The sequence below is a fragment of the Polyodon spathula genome, chromosome 5, assembly GCF_017654505.1.
Source record: "Polyodon spathula isolate WHYD16114869_AA chromosome 5, ASM1765450v1, whole genome shotgun sequence".
Taxonomy (NCBI): Eukaryota; Metazoa; Chordata; class Actinopteri; order Acipenseriformes; family Polyodontidae; genus Polyodon; species Polyodon spathula.
The window spans coordinates 19,838,818-19,858,693 of NC_054538.1; the positions used below are offsets into that span (position 1 = coordinate 19,838,818).

The following is a 19,876-nucleotide window of genomic DNA, read 5'->3' on the forward strand; positions in this document are numbered from 1 at the left end:
CATTAATATGCCCTGAAAGAATGTCCCTTGGAATGTGAGAGAAATCCATTTTTCTGCCTGTTCAGCCTGTGGTTTATTTTCTGCTTTTGGTTGGTCTCACATGCTAGATATGTGCAGCATCAGTCTAGAACTGAGTCTAGAATACAAGAATTGTATTTTATTCTTGAGTTCAGTCTTAAACAGCAATTTTCTAACTTGAGCTTTCTGCCTAGTCCACGATAGAAGCCAATCAGTTTGCCATTAAATGATTAACAATGGGTAGTCTCAGTGAAAAGTCTTATCAGGGGTAAACTAGGTCCAGGCTTGTACCCAGTTTTAAACAGTTACAGAACTGAGGCACCTGGGTGATTTGTCGCCATGGTTACTCACTGTAAAACTAGGCCAGTGACTGAACTGTGACAGTTAACATTGATTTGAAAATAATGGCTTTATTATTTACAGATATTGGGCATTTTTTAAAATCAGTTTTGTGTATTGTAATTACCATTTTGTGTTGGCAGAAATAAAAATACAAATTTTTACATCTTCAAGACTTTTTTTTTTTTTTTTTTTTTTAAACGTAGCAGTTTGCTATATGATGTGCCTTCTTTTAGTAACACATCACATAAAATAAGCACCAGCATCAGCAACGGTGGATTGGAATGAAAACCCACCCTGTTCTGGGTACCAGAGAAAGACTTTTACTACTTAATCTAAACATTTGAATTAGATAAATGTGTAATCATCCTCATTTACTTCGGATTTCGGTGCTTTTGTTATACAATAGAATCTAAAAGTTATGAACCCCCCACATTTACAAACTGACAGAAACTTACATCAGAAACAGGACTCCCGGCTACTGGAAAAGATATGCAAATTCAATGCCGTTAAACACAGCTCTCCTGATGTATTGGTGGGGTTGTTTCCTTATCACTTTTCATGTTTTTTTAAATAACTTTTTTAAATACGGCACTTTTATATTAAATCATTAAAATCGAGTTGGAGACATTTCAGTCTGGTGGACCTCCTCCAATCCCCATGAGTTTTTAACTCTGTAAAACGTATGCTCCTGCTTTTGTTTGCACGCATTCTAGGTCCAAGCACCACATACAACTACAGTGTAGGATTTCTAAATGAAAGGCCCAAGATCCATTTAAATCAGAATGGGGGTTTAGGGGGGGTTTACTGAATGGAAGGTGACTGACTGAGTACCACTATACTTTTGCAATATGCAGCAATTAAAAGGTTACTGTCTCTTTAAGAGTAGCTCCTTGCTGGTTGGAGTCCTGGTGGAGTGGGAGGAGGATCACTATCTCCCTGTATTCTGTCACATTAGCCTGAGTAGGCTTTATATAAACAAAATCCAGGGGAAGGAAAGCCTACATCCAGCTTCTGTCTATTGTTCCTGATATTGTCGCAATTATATTACGATTTGCTTTCTTCTGTTTTGTGTTTTTTTGCCAGCCTTCCTGGGATCCTAGAAATTGCAGGTGGGTGTGTGTGTGGGTGTGTGTGTGTGTGTGTGTGTGTGACAGCAATGTAAAACCAGACAGGTATTATTGTATACCTAATGTTCAGGCTTTAGCTTTAGGGTTACACTGTCCTCAGTACAGTATGCGTTTTTTCATTATTTTTTGGTGGTTTTCTCTATTTTAGCATAATTGTTTTTCAAATTATAAGCTTTACTAATTGTATTTTTATTTACAATTGTTTTATTTTAAACAATGTATTACAGTTTTTAGCTTCCATTTCTTGTTTTTACATATTTAAATTCAGCTCTACAGGTATGTGTAGAGATTTCAACAGGACTTGGTGACTTCCATATATATATATATATATATATATATATATATATATATATATATATATATATATATATATATATATATATATATATATATATAATCAAAGTGTATTATTGTATTATTGTGATACAAATTTTGAAATACATTATTTATTAAATATGTGTTGTCCAGCTAGTGTTTCCTTTTATTCTGTTTACCAGAACATGTCTATTTTAAAACATACTGTTTAAGTAATGGTTCAAGTGCTGTATATTACCAGGATTAATGATAATAAACAGCACAGCAGACCTATTTAAATTCTGAATGTAGGCTTTTTCAGAATGAAGGCACAAAGAGTTTTCCATGTATGACTATAAAATAAAATACAGTGCTTTGTGTGCCATTTTTTAATGCTAATGGATTTTGAAACCAAAAAAAAGCACCTAGTGTATAAAACGTATTGAACTCTCTTTGAACTGAACAAAAAAACAAACATGATAATAACATAGCTTGCAGGCAACAGGACAATCTCACCCCAGGCTTTTTAATGCCATTCAAGAAACATTTTTAATATGGAATTAAACAACTCTCAGGTTACATGTTCAAAGTGTATTCTGACTACACTTTCATTATAAGCCCTGTGTGCTCAATTAAGCTGTCTCATGACTGACATTGCCTCTAACCGGGGTTAGAGTGCTAAATGAGACATTCATGCACAACATATAGAGATTAAACCTTCCCGACACTTCAGGTCTTTGTTTACTGTCTTTAAAACTTGTACAGGAAAAGCTTAGAGAAAAATGCCTCACAGTTTACACATTTGTTGTGTTATATGTCAAATAAGTATGGTGGTGGGGGCCCTCTTGTACACACAGTATAGAATATAAACAAGACCCACCATCAAAATGCAGTTCATTTGTATTGATTAAATTGTGTTCATTTCAAGTGTATAAAACAACCTCAATTGGTTTCAGAGTGTGGTCCCAAGTTAACCAGTTGCTACGGGTGTTGAGACACAACAGAATGGTTACTTTTGTTTTTATTTATTTACAGTATTTATTGGTAATTATTTTGGCAAACAACAAAGAAAGAAAATACTGCCAGTGCTTGTGGAAAAGCGTGTTTACTTCAATAAAGACTAGCTGTAAATGTTGGTATAAAAAATGAATGCCTTTCTTTAATTATTAACATTGCTTCACCACCCTGTTAGGTGATAGGGTTACAATTGTTTTATTTATATTGTGTTTGCTGAAATGGTTGAGTCTATTCATGAGGGAGAGTATCCCATGCTAACCTGCAGCATTAGGTCTATGTTTGCTGACTCTCTTAGAGGTGTAGGGTCCTCTTCCTGCATTATTAAGGCCCTGAGCAGCCTGTAAGCTGACCTGTGATGGGGTTTCCTGCTCCTGATTAAATAGCTGAAACCAGAAACGGAAAGTGTGCAGAGATAACATTCACTCCTTTTATGGTCTGGCATTTCCTTAATGGCCCGTGTGGAGTATATTTGGACAGTACAGGGATTGTTTGATTTACTTCTGTCTCATTTGTTTATTTTTTTTTTTTAAAGTAATTGTACACTTTTTTCTGTGCTTTATAAAAGCTTGTCTAATAAGGATGGGAAGAGGGGTGGTAGATTAGATTATATTTATTGCATTCCCTTATGACTTTAGAACATCTTGTATAATGTATTTCACTTATCATCAAGCAATTCATTTCTGTGTCGAGCTAGCTCTGACTGTGCTGCTGTCAGTGCCCCATGGAATTTCGAACATAGGTATCAAATCTTGAAAAGCAAATTAGAATGTAGAAGCAAGGGGTTTCGTAATTTATATACAAGAGGCGACTTAATTCACTGCAGCACGAGGATGGGCTCTAACAGATTAACTTCTGGACCTCAAGCATGCATTGTACAACACTGTACAAAATTATTCATCTGACACATTGGACCATAAGCTTTCAGTTGCTCTGTGCTACTTGTACAGGAGGCTGACTTTAGACTTCTAGTCTTCACAATGCCAGCAGAGGGAATTGTTTTGTGCATTTACTTCCTCTTAATGTTTAACCTCCTAACAAGGCACTGGCTTTCCTTTGCTACTCGCCATGGCTGGCATATTGCTGATTTGGCTCCGATTGCAGTAAGCAGGAATCTTTCAGAAATACTGAAAGAAAATGGTTTCGTCCCTCTTTCCAGATTTGCAATCACACATTTGGTGTTAGAGGACACAGACACAGCAATATCTTGGACTTCCCAGCTTAGCTCAGGTGCTTGTGGATGGATAGTGAAGAAATCTACCTGTCATTGCTGTAGGTGCTCTTTTACATCCCCAAACCGGAGACCCAGTGATGAGTGTTGAACTCCAGCTCTGCATACAGTGCGTTTTATCTAACCATATGTTTTTCTGCTTTGTTTCAGCTCTGCACACATTGCGTTTTATCTGACTGGATGTGTTCCGCTTTGTTTCAGCTCTGCACACGGTGTGTTTTATCTGACTGGATGTGTTTCTGCTTTGTTTCAGCTCTGCACACACTACGTTTTATCTGACTGGATGTGTTTCTGCTTTGTTTCAGCTCTGCAAACAAGTGCGTTTTATCTGACTGGATGTGTATCTGCTTTGTTTCAGCTCTGCACACAGTGTGTTTTATCTGACTGGATGTGTTTCTGCTTTGTTTCAGCTCTGCACACAATGTGTTTTATCTGACTGGATGTGTTTCTGCTTTGTTTCAGCTCTGCACACAGTGCGTTTTATCTGACTGGATGTGTTTCTGCTTTGTTTCAGCTCTGCACACAGTGCGTTTTATCTGACTGGATGTGTTTCTGCTTTGTTTCAGCTCTGCACATACTACGTTTTATCCGACTGGATGTGTATCTGCTTTGTTTCAGCTCTGCAAACAAGTGCGTTTTATCTGACTGGATGTGTTTCTGCTTTGTTTCAGCTCTGCACACAGTGCGTTTTATCTGACTGGATGTGTTTCTGCTTTGTTTCAGCTCTGCAAACAAGTGTGTTTTATCTGACTGGATGTGTTTCTGCTTTGTTTCAGCTCTGCACACAGTGCGTTTTATCTGACTGGATGTGTTTCTGCTCTGTTTCAGCTCTGCACACACACAGTGCGTTTTATCTAACTGGATGTGTTTCTACTTTGTTTCAGCTCTGCACACAGTGTGTTTTATCTGACTGGATGTGTTTCTGCTTTGTTTCAGCTGTTTCCTGAAGTGCTGCCTCTGTTAATGTGATCATGTTCTCCAGACTCAACCTGCTCCTGCTACTCTCCAGTTGGTTATCAATGATTCTGTTTCGCTCTGTCCGAGGTAATGTTATTATTCACTACATGCCTGCCAACAGATAAAGGACCGTAAACCCTTCACAAAATGTATGGCTGGTTTCACATACTCCGATTGCCAATAGTCTGGGGCGGCCTCACATAAGCTGACATTAGGTAGACCAAGATTAGTGCGAATCATGCAATGTTTGTTGTCCGGTCTTGTCAATAGCATTGTGCCTAAAACTTTAACATCTGGTTGGTGTTTAAGGGGTAGCAGACTTAAACTTTAATCCCCTTGTTAGCATATTTACTTTACAATGCTAAACTACACTTTAGTTTTTGCAGCAGTGTACAGATATATGATTGAATAATATTTCAGTGTATAGTTTGAAGTAATGGTTCTCTGGATTTACTGCATTGTTAAAGTGTAGCGCCCACAGCTGTTTATGGAGAATATTTGTTGTTTTGTCAGCTGCTAGTATGTATAAGGCCCCTCAGTGTATCTTATGTTCTGGTCAAATAATGTCATGCTCACATCAGATTTTAAAGAATGTTCTATATATGCTGTACCATACAGTAGAGGTGTCCAACTGTTTTGGTTAAAAGAGATATATTGTTGAACAGGGAGTTCTTAAAGAGTCACATAAAAAATATGTATATAGGCGTGTGCAAAGATGTGTGTGAGCATGCACACACACACACACACACACACACACACCACACACACACACACACACATATATATATATCTAGATATAGTATATGTATTATATATATAATGGAAAAATACAAGTAGACTTGATAGGGGGATGCACAACTTCTGAATCAAAACAACCTTATTGTGAAGCTCAGTGAGCTCTATGACGTTACGGCTCAAAAGCTATTCGATGGCTAGCCCTGCCATACAGGACACTGTATGTTTGCATGTTTTAAAGAAACAATCTGCACCATTGAGCATAGCGGAGATTCACAGTCTTAATTCCTCTTCTCTTAGTTTACAGCAACAAGGATGGGTTTAGATGGGCTTTTTATTTAGCAACTGAGCAAAAAAATATATATTACTATGAATAAATCAAATACAATACAGAGACTGAAAGATTATATCAACTAGATAATGTAATGTTGCATGATGTTGATATTGACATTTTGCCAACATTTTTATCTTGTTGACAAGTTTCTAAAATCTCTACTGATTTACATATAAATGTCAGAAGTGATGACAAATGTTGAAGCAATCTTGTAAGTTTTTTTTCTTCTCCATTGTCAATCACATAAGCAGTTGTTTTCCTAGGTTCCTTCTCTACCAAGCAGCACTGGGTGGGTGCAATCGCTAATATTAGGTACATATCCTAATAATGTGTCCAGGCACTACGTGTACTGTACATGTGCCTCCTTCATTTTCAAAAAGAAATGCTGTAACTCTGAGTGTGCCCATGTTTAGCTTGTAAGATCCACAGTGATATATTGTACAGTAGCTGCAGACACACATGTGCATGTTAGAATCCCATCTAGCAGAGCAACCTGGGTGAGCCCCTGATCACACTAACCTGCCCTACCAGTAAAATTGGATACATGCAAGATCCTTGCTAATGGAAACAGGATGATATACATGTATATCAGCTGGGCTGTCCTAGATAAACATTTTTTTAAGTACCTAAGCAGCTGAGTGGATTTTGAAATTGAATGATACTTGATTTCATACAGATCTAATTACCACCACCCACCCCACTACATAAGATCCAACACCCCTTCATCTCTCCCTCCACACACTCCTCTGCTCAGTCCCCTCCACCCCTCACTTCCCAGCGCGTGCTGAGGCAGTCGCCGCATGGCTGCCAGGGATCAGCTCTTGGAAATCAAATCTGCATTTGTGAACGGCACCAGCTCGCCTGGCAAGGGTAGCAGCCGGCCCGCAGAGATTGGGTTTCACATCCAGAGGGTGCAGGATATAAAATTAGATCCTCCTGGTTTTAAAATGAAAACATTCCACATGACTGAGGGGCAAGGGGCAAGAGACGGGGGTCCTTAGAGCAGAGCGGAATCGGAAATCAGGATGCCAGACTCTTTAAGTCAGACTTAGTGAACCCTCTAAGTCGGACTTTGTTTTTTGTGCCAGGGTAACAGTTGCCATGACAGAGCCCCATTTCCTCATTTAAAAAGCAGAAAGCTGTTAAACTTTATGATTAGTGCTAAAGAAATCATTCTAATCCTAGTGTAATCTATACGTAGCCTAGCCCTCCTCGCAGCTATATTTAACTGAAGGAATCACAGGGACTCAGGAGCCGAGCAGCCTCTTTGTCGGTCTCATTTATAGGAATGCGAGGGCCAGAATTTTCCAGCTTGTCTGATTGGAGAGATGGATTGTAAGGAGGCTGTTAATACTGAGGAGGTCTGACTAAAGATAACTGACCACTAACTTCTCTCTTGTTACTGTGACAAGCTGGTTGAGGTCTTTTGACAGATTTACTATATGAACAGTTTTGCACTTGTTGATTCCTCCCACTAGATTAATCGGATTTTGCCTGTTAAATTTACACTAGATACAATATAGAATACACAAATTTAATATACAGTTAGCAAGAGCCTTTTAAAAGTGTTGCAACCCTTTTCTTGTATTACGTCTTTGATTTGCTGGCTATTATATACCAGTATTAATATAAACAACACTAATAAAAGCAACACAGTTTAAAAACACATTAAAACAAACCTTATAATTACTTTAAAAATGTCAAATAAAGCTTCTCTTTTTGTTTGTTTTGTTTTTAAAAACCGATATTGTTATAAACTACATTTTTAATAATTGTATAATTTGGGTGATAAGCCATGCCAAAGAAAAACAGAAAGTAGCTTTGAGTTAAATGGGATGGGAGGCTGAATCACGCACATACAGTAAATGCCATCTAGGTAAAGAATTCCATCTCCAGGAACACTGAGACTAAAAGCCTGAATCCCTGTAGATTATATCTGGAGTATGGAGCAACGGGGAGCAAGAAAAGACCTTTGATGTGCAAGTTTTTTTTTTTTTTTTTTTTTTTATCTGTGCAAAATAGAAAAAAAAACAGAATCTGTGTTTGCGTCTGAATTCCTTGAAGATGGTAAAGTGATGACAGAAGTTACTGGCATAAGCACAGGGTAGCTGAGTTGCAGGACACATGGCCTAGAAGATATGATCTTTGCGTATAGTTTTTATTTTGTTTATATATCTGAACCTGGACAGAACAGCCCACATTCTGTTTCAATTTTCCGCTCCTCTATTACAGCCTGCAGTTCAGTGTCGTACAAAAGGTGGAATATGTTCTGAGAAGGTACAGAACAGACAGTCCGTGGAATACAGAGCTTCCCCACACTGTACTGTACATGCCCTGGAAGGATCACCCTCTTAGGGGGTGTCGCCACGTATCCAATCCTGCAATGCTGCCATACTGCATGTGTTGAATTGTATGATGGGTTGCTATCCTCTGACGGCCAAGTTTAACCAACCAAAAGGATTAGACTTGATACCTGAGTTGCCTTTAAACACACAGGTAAAAGGCTAGTCCGCCATTTACTGTAGCAACAGGGTTGTCAAGCTAAAACTAATATTTTTTTTTTTTTTTTTTTTTTTTTTACTTTTTTTACCTTCAATAAGGAAGCAGCGGTGACTTGAAGTGCCTGAGAAAAGCCTGGTTGTCAATTTCAATGACACAAATCACTTATTAACTATCCACGGGCAAACCTTCCAGCAATAACCTCTGTAGCCTGTATCTAAGCGAGAAGAGAGGATTCCGTTGGAATGTGGCAGCCAAGTTTGGTTTGGTTTTCAAGGCCGGAATATCCCACATATACTTTGACCTGCTATATATCTTCAAGAGACGAGCAAGACTCTTCTCTAAACAAAACATGAATTCAAGTTGTTAGGACACTTCACACTTACAAGCAGCATCGAGTACATCTCCACAGAGACACTTAACACTACTGTTCGTTTAAAGGCCTGAGTGCTCTGCATTCCAACGGCAAATAAACAAATGTAAGCTATGTTCTGAGATGACAGCTGCCTCACAGTACATATTGCCATCGTTGAAAGCCGACCTCGTACCAAGAACAAAGCCAGTCCCCCCACGAAAGGACAGTGCAATTGTTTTTTAATAGCTAGTAATAAAAACAAATAGGAAATAGTAATGCTATATCACAGCAATTTGCAATAGAGCAGGGTGTCACCAGGGAAAGCATATAAAATCAGCCTTCAGTGTAGTTGTAAACCATACCACCAATATCAATGATTTTGCAGTTGCCTGAAGGCACGTGAAAGATGACACTTAAATTATCCACAAAGACTAAAGGCTTAAGGCATCACAAAGCCGGTTTCTAGTGCCATTCTGCTGTCTCCTACAGTATTTGTCTTATGTTGCTAAATAAAAAGGTGAACATGATTAAAGTACTGAGTCAGACCTAGAAGTAGCCTACAATATGGATTGACATTTGTAACAGGTACAAAAAAGCATTTCCAAAAGCGCCGATCAAAAACAAGGAATGTCGATAAGCTGCACTTCAATAAATGAATGTGCTCCTTTACAAAAGAAATCCAAATGTTGTTTTGTATTGAGAAGAGAGTTCCTTGAGTCTATAGTTTTTGTGGACGTCTTTGAAATATTTGCTTAGCAGTCCAGAGTTGACAGCCAATAATTGACTATTTGACTTGCATGTTATTTTACTTTCTAGGTTTTTACAATACATTGCTGATATGCCTTTTTGCTTTTCTTGCAGTGGTAACGTTAATGTTTCTCTAAAGTTGGAGAAGTCTGTGTAGGTGTGTGTGTGTGTGTGTGTGTGTGTGTGTGTGTGTGTGTGTGTGTGTGTGTGTGTGTGGGGGGGGGGGGGGGGGGGATCACAAATTGACCCTCAAAGACATCTTGAACTGAGATTGTAACTGTATACAAATATTGTTTGTTCAGGCTTATCATGAAATACTGTTGCCTTGAGAGTTGCAAGAGTGATAGACAGTGGGCAATGCTCAAGGTGAAAGCTGTAATTAACATCTGATTTTATCAAACCTGTCACAAAAGAGGCAATAGTTTTTTGACTGTTGACTGCGAGAGGGATTATGACCCCATTCCCACTTTCGATATAAGGCGGCCCAGGGCCGCCTCAGGGCCACCTTTTCTCATATGTGAATGCTTCAAAAAAGAAAAGGCAGCCCAGGGCCGGCCTAGATTTACCCCACTGTTTCGATGTGGCCCAGGGCCTGCAATTGCAGGATTAGGGCCAACCTTTACATATATGACAGAACAGAGAATTGTGAGGGTCTGGAACCAACTCCCCATTAATGTTGTTGAAGCTGACACCCTAGGACCCTTCAAAGCTGCTTGATGAGACTTTGGGATCAATAAGCCACTAACAACCAAACAAGCAAGATGGGCCGAATGGCCTCCTCTCGTTTGTAAACTTTCTTATGTTCTTATGTTAAAACAAAAAATACAAATTAGCAAAATTAACTATATTGTAGCGATCCCGGTTCCCACAGGCAGGCTCCTCACACAGGGCGAAGCAATCCACACACAGGAAGAGGGCAGGCATGAACCTGGGACCTCTCTCATTGAAGCATAGCGCCGATACCGCTGTACAAAAGAGCTAGCTTCTTTACAAGGAGTGTATATCGGGCTTATGTCTTTGTATGTGATTACGTCACCTACCAGCCCTGCTGCTGCCTTCCCCCGTGCACGCTACAATATACACATTAAACAAAAAATACAGTACTAACTACATCCAGAAACACACACAGGCACGAACGCACGAACTCATGCATGCACACACGCACGCACGCACAAACGCAAACAAATACACACACACACACACACACAAACACAGTAAATTGGAATTTATGACTAACGGATTACCTTCTTTTAAGCGTACTGGTTTAAATTATTTTGCCTCAAAAACAACAATCATTCTTGAACGATTACAAAGTTTTATGGTAAACAACATGTTTAATGAAAATCTTTAATGAAAAAATAAATATGTTTAATATTAGAACAAATAGCACTTGTTATTAATATAGTAAAGTGTAACTCCTTTACGTACTGATAGAACGTGTCTATTTTGTGGCTCAGGCTCACCTTTTTCATTTTTTCTTTGTACTTTGTATTTGTACATTAGTTGGCCATCTGTAATGCAAAAACACTGGGGTGTCCAAAAATTAGCCTTTACTCTACTGTTCCCCTTAAAAGTGTATCTGGGTATTTCCCATTTGATAGATAAATATTTCTTGAAAGTTGGGCTCTCCTTTTCCAACAGGTCTACCCATCGCGTTGAAACTCTCTGCACGTGATTGGATTGTGATGTTGTATAATATCAACAATAAACCTGAGGCAGAATTGCATTCTTCTATGCATAGATTAGTTAAATAATATTTGCTCTAACACTTTTAGTCGATTGTACCAGTGACTTATTAGTCTGCATCAAGTGGACTAACTTCAGTACGCTGCAATCGACCCATTTAGATTAGCAGTATTATTACACACACGTTTAGAAGAAAATATATAAAAACTACTAACAACAAAACACATTGAAGAAATAAAACTAATAGGCTAAATATATTAAATGTAGCTGATTTTATTTATTTAAGCAGATATTAGAAATGATAATAGTATTAAATATTAAATAGTATTAAACTGTGTATTGATATGATTGTGTTCGCGGCGAGTTTTTTCAGCGTATGTAGCTGTAGTGTTTTGGTCTTGTTGAAAGGGAGTGTTTTGAATGTTAATTCAAAGCGCAGCAGAGTGTTTTGAACGCAGCAGATTGTTTTATACTGGTGAGGATTTTGGGCGTCCTACACCAGTGTAACTCAATCGCTGATATTTTCTGGTTCAGTGGTTTGGTTTTTAAGAGTCATGCTGGTATTGAAATGTTTATATGACTGTATGAGAGTGACATTAAAAGTTATAGGAGGAGGGGCTCCGCCATCACAACGGCTGCCTAGGGCGCTGACTAACCCAGCGCCGACCCTGTTCCTGCTGCAGTGTGATAAGTCATGTTTCACGGTTGAACTCTTCCGGTGTTCTCATTAAGGTCCGTCCCTATTGGCAAACTACTGAAAATGTGAAGTACCTAAGAGAAGAACTCTCACAGAACATGGGAAACCAGAACCGGGATAAACTGTTGCACACTTTGTTAAGCAATGGCAAGGGTCCTTGCAGACACAACAGTCAAATACACACATCCTAACAGTGAGCACACTAGTCATTCCAGCCTCTTCTAATAAGTGATTGTACACCTCTGGTTAGTTCTGGTTGTTCGGTCAAGTGGTTCAAGTGGAATACTAAGAGCCAGTGCTTTTCTTGTGTTTCAGGAGCAGACTGCAAACCAGGCTGCAACCTGGGACATGGGCGTTGCGATGAGAATGACATTTGCAGGTAAGAGTTTAGTTAGGAAACCAAGCAGATGACCTGATCCACCAATAACCCAACAGGCTAGCACTGGGGCATTACACTGCATTGCATCAACCACCTATCCTTGGGGTTTACCCTAAAATGAGGGGGTTGATGCAATCCAGGGGGTTACCCCCGTGCTGTAAAATGCTCTCATAAAACCCAGCTGTGTCTTATCCCAATGTTAAGACACAGCTGATTGCAGTAGTGCTTTTCCTGCATTTGGCATGTCTTCAATGTCAACTGCATTCCTTCATGCAGTTGACTGGAAGTGTAGAATTGAAGTATCTGTGTTCAATGTATTTTCTTCCCTAACAGCGTCATATAAATTACCATAAAAAAATAAGGAATTCACCATTACCATAATGTGTGCACGCTTCGTATAGGAACATGTAAGCTTTAACAAATTAGGGCTATTCATAGTAGGTAAAATATACTGGAATTGTTTTATTAGTATTATATACTTTAAGGCTGCTAAAGGGACCGAGGTGTCATCATTAATCCCAATGTTAATCCTAACAAAATTACACCTACATTGTACTCTTTTCCACTGTCCACACACACACACACACACACCACCTTCCACCTAATTGCAAGCAGCTGTGTACCTTCCTGCTAATAACCACCATAACATCCACACCTAGACAAGATACCTAAAACGAGCAGCAAGCTGAGCTTCTAAATCCCCTACACATGGACCCGCCTTTTAGAGCTGAAAGAGAGGTATTTAGATAACCCCAGGCTGTTATTCGGCAATTATACCTGTTGGCTCTCCCCAATCCAAGCGCAACCCTGCAGCCTCTAAATTGCCGTATTAACTTTAATCATGTTAACTTCTGCCTAGTCTGTAGGTTTTCTTTAATGTGGAGCACGTTTCGTAATCATGTGAACTGATCCGCCAGCCTCAGCATGCCCTTTAAACCCCAGCAGCACTTATTAACGTTATTCATTGATGTTTACCAGGCTTTAATTCTGCATATACTATGCATTTAATAGTGTACTGTGGTACACTGTAGTAATGGCTAAGACATTTAGACATTCATAGCCTAAATATAAAAACAAATTTAAAAAATACAGTTTTTACCCCCTGTGCTGTGCCTCAATGATATCTGAAGTGAAATACTGCTTTTCTTCCCTTGCCAACCCGAATCACAGAATAGGATGCACTGTTACTGTGTGGGCTCCCCCTGGTGTCAGTTCTGTGTCAATGCATGAGTAAAGTTGTGCCAAGCTCAAATGTAGCCCCAAAGAAACCAATTCAGAATGATTGGTGTGCGGTATCTTGGTTTTCTATTAGACTTTCTAATATTCCCTTTCGGTAAGGTAAGCCTCATATTAATGCTAATCAGTGTCTGTAGAAACCAGTGGTAGATATAATCAATAATAATTAATACATTACCTATACTAACTTCACAGTGATATATACAAGATTATTTTTCAGCTTCAGTAATCTGTAAGACTGGATCCATTTTTTCAGTGGTTGTTACTGCCATTCATTGCAGGTGTGACCCAGGCTGGGAGGGGGAGCTCTGTGATGACTGTGCCCGCATGCCAGGCTGTGTCCATGGGACATGTCAGCAGCCCTGGCAATGCAGCTGTGAAAGTGGCTGGACAGGGCGCTTCTGCGATAGAGGTAAGTCAGGAGCGCCCCCCACTGCATTCAAAGCACCAGCTCAGCTTATGGTGTTAAAAAGTACCAACAAAAATATATAATAGCTTCGCAGTGCATTTTGTAATAGCAGAGAGACCTCACAAGGAAGAAATTGGTCATGACAGCCATCTAAAATTTCTCAAAGTTGTTCATCCATTACTATAAAACATTCAAGGCTAGGGTTAGTAAAGCAGTTTATTTGTAGTATTTGTAGTAGACTTGTCGTTGAAACGTTTGGTCTAAAATTACACTAGATTCTTCAAGTATTTCAAAGTACAGCTGGCGACCCGTCTCTGCCTGCCACATTACTCGGGGCACAGTGTAGATGCTATGACAGTGTTATCTGTTTAAAGTAATGGCAGCAGATACAGGAATACTTGATTCTAGTTGTAAGTCAAAATGGTTCTTTTTTCGCCTGCTCCATAATTTACTGTTCTCTTCAATAACACCCAATTATAATTTTCTGACTGACAAATCAAGCAGTTGTGTTCTTTGGGCTTTCCTGACCTGAAAGATCAGCATAGTTGTAAAAGAGTCCACCTGAACTGTATTATTCAGTGGTTTTACTTCTCCACCAGACATTAACGTGTGTGCCAATCAGCGCCCCTGTCAGAACGGTGCCACCTGCATTGCTACTGATGGGGAATATTCCTGCGTCTGTCCCAGTGGTTTTCATGGCAAGGACTGTGAGCTGAAGTCAGGGCCCTGTCAGGAGGCCAGGTGAGAGAGCATGCCTAACTTTAAACTCAGTCAAGTGGAGAAATGTTTTATCTAGTGCATTCAGAGGTGTAATCATGGATTTTCAGTGATTCTCCTAGTTAAGCAGAGAAGAGGGGACATGACATCTTCTTGTTGCTGGCCTTAGGAATTAAATGTTCTTGTTAAACAAGCCAGTGCAAATTACAGGGAGTTAGAAAAAAATAAATAAGAAGTACCCCAGTCACACTTCAGCAATCAACTTATCAATCAGGTTTCTTTTCAAGCAATATCAGATTTAAATACAATTTTGTTCTCTTTGCCCCTGAAGCCATGGAGGTGAAAATGCTGCAATGATAACCTCAGAAACTTGAGAGCTACACAATGAGGTGCTGCTGACCACTGTTAGTTATTGATCTTCTCAATGGGTGTTTGTTATGGTCTCTAGGTCCCCCTGTAAGAACGGAGGCTTGTGCACAGATGACAAGGGTTACGCCGCTGAGCTGTCTTGCCGTTGCCTAGCAGGGTATGTGGGCCCTCGCTGTGAGGTCAACGTGGACGACTGCTTGATGCGCCCTTGTGCCAATGGCGCCACCTGTCATGACGGCATCAACCGCTTCTCCTGTGAGTGCCAGGCTGGCTTCGAGGGGCGCTTTTGCACTGTCAACATAAACGACTGCGCCAGCGAGCCCTGCCTCAACGGTGGCCGCTGCTTCGACCGTGTCAACCGATTCGACTGCGTTTGCCCTCCAGGGTACACGGGGAGAACGTGCTCCGACCTCATGGAGAAACCCAAGCAGGAAATGAGATCACAGAACTGGACCCCAAGGAGCTGGACCAGCAGCTACCCAAGGATCACCCTGCCCCGGCCTGAGCACACTCTTGATGGCGCCAGGTGGAACATATCGACCCCGTCGCACAAGAACCAGCCAAGCAGCACGCGCTTGCTCAAGATCTCCGTGAAGGAAGTGGTGACCCAGCAGGGCGCTCTCCTCACCGAGGTCCAGTTGACTGTGCTGGTGGTCTTCGGAGCGCTCACTCTGGCTCTGGTGGGCCTCACAGTGGCTATGGTGCTGAGGGGTCACTGGAGAGAGCGCTGCTCAAGGTGCCGCTGCGCCTCCCAGACAGACAGGAGGGTGAAGGCTGATGAGGAATTCAAGATCAGCATTTTACCCCACAGCGTGCCTGACTTGAAGAAGAAACTCAACACGGAGATCATTTAACAAAAAAAAATAAACACGTCAACGTGCGCTATCGCAAAGTTGAGGATTTCAGCTGTGAGGATTGAATAGACCTTTGGTATGGCCAAGTTCTGCAAGGAGGAATGGTGGAGATTTGCGTGGGGTCAACTGGATACAAACAGTGAAAATGGAAAAAAAAAATATCCCCACCTCCCCCCCAAACCCCAATATACAAGAACAGATCTTCATAGCAGAGACTAGCAGATAATTTTGCAGATTGCTTGAAGCAGTAAAACAGAGTGCTTCTTTAGAGGAGCTAGTTTATTTAAACAGGGTCAAAGTGATTAGATCTAGGAACTGTAAAAAGAAACCGTTTTCCACATCATAACAAAGGTATGATATACAGTAGAACAGTTCTTAGGTCTTCATGAAGATGTATATCAAGCTAGATCACATTCTGGGGTAGACATTGACATAACAGAGACTTGGAATGGACCCTGTTGAACAATATTAAAAGCATCAGAATGTCACACCCTAGTAATGGGTTGGGAATATTTTTTTTAAATAATTTGTTTGTCCACAACAGCAGTTGAAAGTGCTGTACTTTACAACTAACCTGTATACTGTATGTATCAGCTTGTATTGGTTTACACTGGGTATGTCTGGAAATGGATGTAGTGGGACCTTTAAGATCCAAGTTAGAGAAATGGACAATGAATTCTTGACCCTCTAATCGAGAGGCACTTATACCCCTACAGCAGGTGTGGGGCTGTTAGAGTTTATCTTCTGATATTGTAGTTTGAAGAGCCAGTTTAAAGAACTGGCCTTAAAGCTAGAGAATCGCATAAATCCACGAAAAGACACATTTTATTAGTATTTTTTATAGTGAGCGGTTTATTTATATACAGTACAGTAGTTAAGCTTTATACAAAAAGAAAACGGATCCTTAGATGGATTACTTTTCTAAATTAATATTGTCAGTTCTCAATTATTATTCGATTGTTTTCACATCTTGCATTACAGCAATTGTGTTTTTTCACATGTACATGTAATTTATTTCAATAATTTATATGTGAAATGTGGACATGATCTATTTTGAAATGTAACTATTTTTGATACTTGTATTGTGTGCAATAAAAACTGTGAATCGTGTCTTGTTTCTTTTTTGGGGGGGGATGTTTGACAAGGGAACACAAAAATAATTCTCGGCTTGAAGGTCCCCCAAAGATTGATTTTTACTTTGAATTTAGAAACATGTCAATGAGACCTGTTTACAATGTCACCAGTACATCCTGTAATAGTTTGATTAATTAAAAATGCTGTTATTTGCCAAGCAGCAATGAGAGAATTGTCTTAATTAAAATTGTACATCCCCAAGGTTATTTATTTTATTTGAAATATGTTCTAAAAATAATACTCTGTTACCGTGAACAAGACTTAAATAAAACGGTCGAGGGGTCAAAGAAAATGTCATCGCATGCAAGAAAGGCTCTTTGTTTCAGTAACATCAAACACTTTTTATCTGCAAATGAGTATTCCATGCATGAATTCAAATCTGATAATAATCACCCCATTTCTTTCTGCGCTACCATTATCACCTAAAATAAAAAACTCCAAGGAGAAACTATGACAAAAACCGTGAACGGGGTACGTACCCAGAGGTCTTGAGGAAACACCTTCCAACTTTCAGGCTTTATATTCCCACTGCATATAAACTGATGAGCCGTGTTGATGGTGGCAGCACAGGGAGCCCCACTGCACTGTACTGTCACATGCCAGTCTCCTGGCCCTCACAGCAACCTGATTTAGTGTTAACATTTCACTTCCCGCTACCCAATATAGCCGTGAGAGCAATATCAAACCAGGAATAACTGGAACAGGATTGCTTACATCCTGCCGGAAGGTAGCATTCTCCTTTTTACCACAAGGGAGATGATCTGGCTGGACGCCAACAAGTCTTTTCTGTGGCTTCAAACAGCCAAACAGACCATTAGTATCTGTCATCTTGTGAGCTGCACCTCTTTCTGAATAGTTATAAAGTTTCAAGATCACTATTCACTGTCTGCTTATAGCTGGATTTTTAAAAGTGTTTTACAGCACCAGGGAATCAAAGCAACCTCTAAGTTAAGTAGACAAACATTGGGGTTTGTGTCTACTTGACTTAGGTTTCTGTACTTTGAATGAAAGTAAGTAGTGAAACAAAAAGGGTTAGATTTCATTTAGTTCCCAACTGGAACACAGAAACTGTATCGGCACACAACAATAGTGATGAGAAATTGCACTTTCCTTTTTCAATTTCGATTACAAATGTACAATACACAGAAAGGAGCATATCTATGGCTAAGTGTTAGAAAAAAATGTTAACAGCTAACATACAGTATTTACAAAAAAATACTTTTAGTAGTCTCTGAAACGTATTACTGGAAATATTGTATTCAGATTCATTGCTTTAAATTATTGTTCTGTGTGCTACAGTGCAGAAATATATACGTTTTTATTGCTTGTTATTACAAAAATAAGATAATCAGTAATTCTAATTGTTTTAATAATGGTTGTACTACCTTCACGCAAAAATAGTTTTTTAAGCTTGCCTTCATCTGTAATCGGTATAATTTCACACACCACATTCATTTACATGTAATAAACATGTAATCCCATTGCACAGCACTTTGATCCATTCCCGGTTTTACTACAGTTTAATAAAACTCATCAGAGCTTGTTACCTATACACTGGCTCATCAAGCTCATAGTAAAACCTGGAATTGGTGAAACTGCTATGAAACAGGAGTTTTATTTCAATTATTATTGTTATTTATTTTTGGCAGATGCCTTTATCCCTGCGAGACACAATAAATTGTTAGCTCTCTTCTTAAGGTCTCAGCTGCAGGAAAGATAATCAAATGACAGACAAACAGAAAGAAAGAAAGAAAGAAAGAAAGAAAGAAAGAAAGAAAGAAAGAAAGAACAGAACCAATACCGTATTTGCATTTACTGATCTGTTAAATAACCTAGCTGATACAATGCATTCCCACTCTCCTGAGTTGTCCAAATGCTACAGCTAATAACTGTACCATCATATTATACACAGATCTTATTACATGGTACAAACATGGGACAGACATTCAAAGGAGTGGCGAGTCTGACACTTTTTCCTCATCATTAGAGTGTTATATAATAATTATTTCAATTTCAATTTAATAAATAACATTTTCAAAAATAAATCATGATTCATGTATCTCATAATATCCTGTTTAGATTAATTTGAATTCATTCATTCACCCTGCCCAGATCCATTTTCACAGACTAGCGAATCCATCACAACACACTTTCTATATTTGGCTCATGTTTTTGAAGCTTTGACTGTTAACCCTCTAAGAAGCTCAGATGAAGCTACAGAAATCCAGATGAACCTGGAAAACTATATTATTCAGAGCATTACAATATAAATACGTCAAATGCAGAAAGAAATGAGGCTTAATATGGCAATCCTTTTCTAATCCACCTCAACCCTGAAAGGCATATTTGCAAACTGAGTGTATATTCCTGGACTTGATTACCCTGCAGATGGTCCATACTGCATACCTCTGGTACTTATCGCTCGAATTACTTCATCAGCTGCATCTTATAACAATCTGTGTAAAAAGCCCTGGCTTAAAATATAGTGCAAATGTGACAGCGACTGTATTCTGTTGTCCACACGACCGTGAGATTAAGTTACAAGGGATTGAGATCAAATTAACAAGCGTAATTATCACAGAGGACCTTGACTTCACAAGCAGGGAGAACTTATTTGGATCTGGTGCATTCCCCGCTTTATCCAATTATAACAGTGTTTCATCTCAACAGCTGCCAGCATGGGAGCGATTTTCTGCGGCTGGCTGGGCCACTTTTTATAGATAGTGGGTTCTTGTGAAAGTC

The 19,876-nt window shown here is 39.4% G+C and overlaps 1 protein-coding gene across 1 annotated transcript; it reads left to right on the forward strand.

Moving 5' to 3' along the window:
• Positions 1 to 1,331: 1,331 nt before the first annotated feature.
• On the forward strand, positions 1,332 to 17,037 carry dlk2 (delta-like 2 homolog (Drosophila)). Its single transcript, XM_041249998.1, has 6 exons — positions 1,332 to 1,469; positions 4,963 to 5,070; positions 12,352 to 12,415; positions 13,933 to 14,063; positions 14,660 to 14,801; positions 15,226 to 17,037. The coding sequence occupies exons 2-6, from the start codon at positions 4,998 to 5,000 to the stop codon at positions 15,998 to 16,000; spliced, it is 1,185 nt and encodes a 394-aa protein (XP_041105932.1). The 5' UTR covers positions 1,332 to 1,469; positions 4,963 to 4,997; the 3' UTR covers positions 16,001 to 17,037.
• The last annotated feature ends 2,839 nt before the right edge of the window (positions 17,038 to 19,876 follow it).

What these genes read in the sequence shown, in the direction of transcription:
- dlk2 (XM_041249998.1), top strand. Translation starts at nt 4,998, where the DNA reads ATGTTCTCCAGACTCAACCTGCTCCTGCTACTCTCCAGTTGGTTATCA. An exon ending in GATGAGAATGACATTTGCAG is followed by an intron (nt 12,416 to 13,932) that starts GTAAGAGTTTAG and finishes CATTCATTGCAG; the next exon opens with GTGTGACCCAGGCTGGGAGG. An exon ending in GGGCCCTGTCAGGAGGCCAG is followed by an intron (nt 14,802 to 15,225) that starts GTGAGAGAGCAT and finishes TATGGTCTCTAG; the next exon opens with GTCCCCCTGTAAGAACGGAG.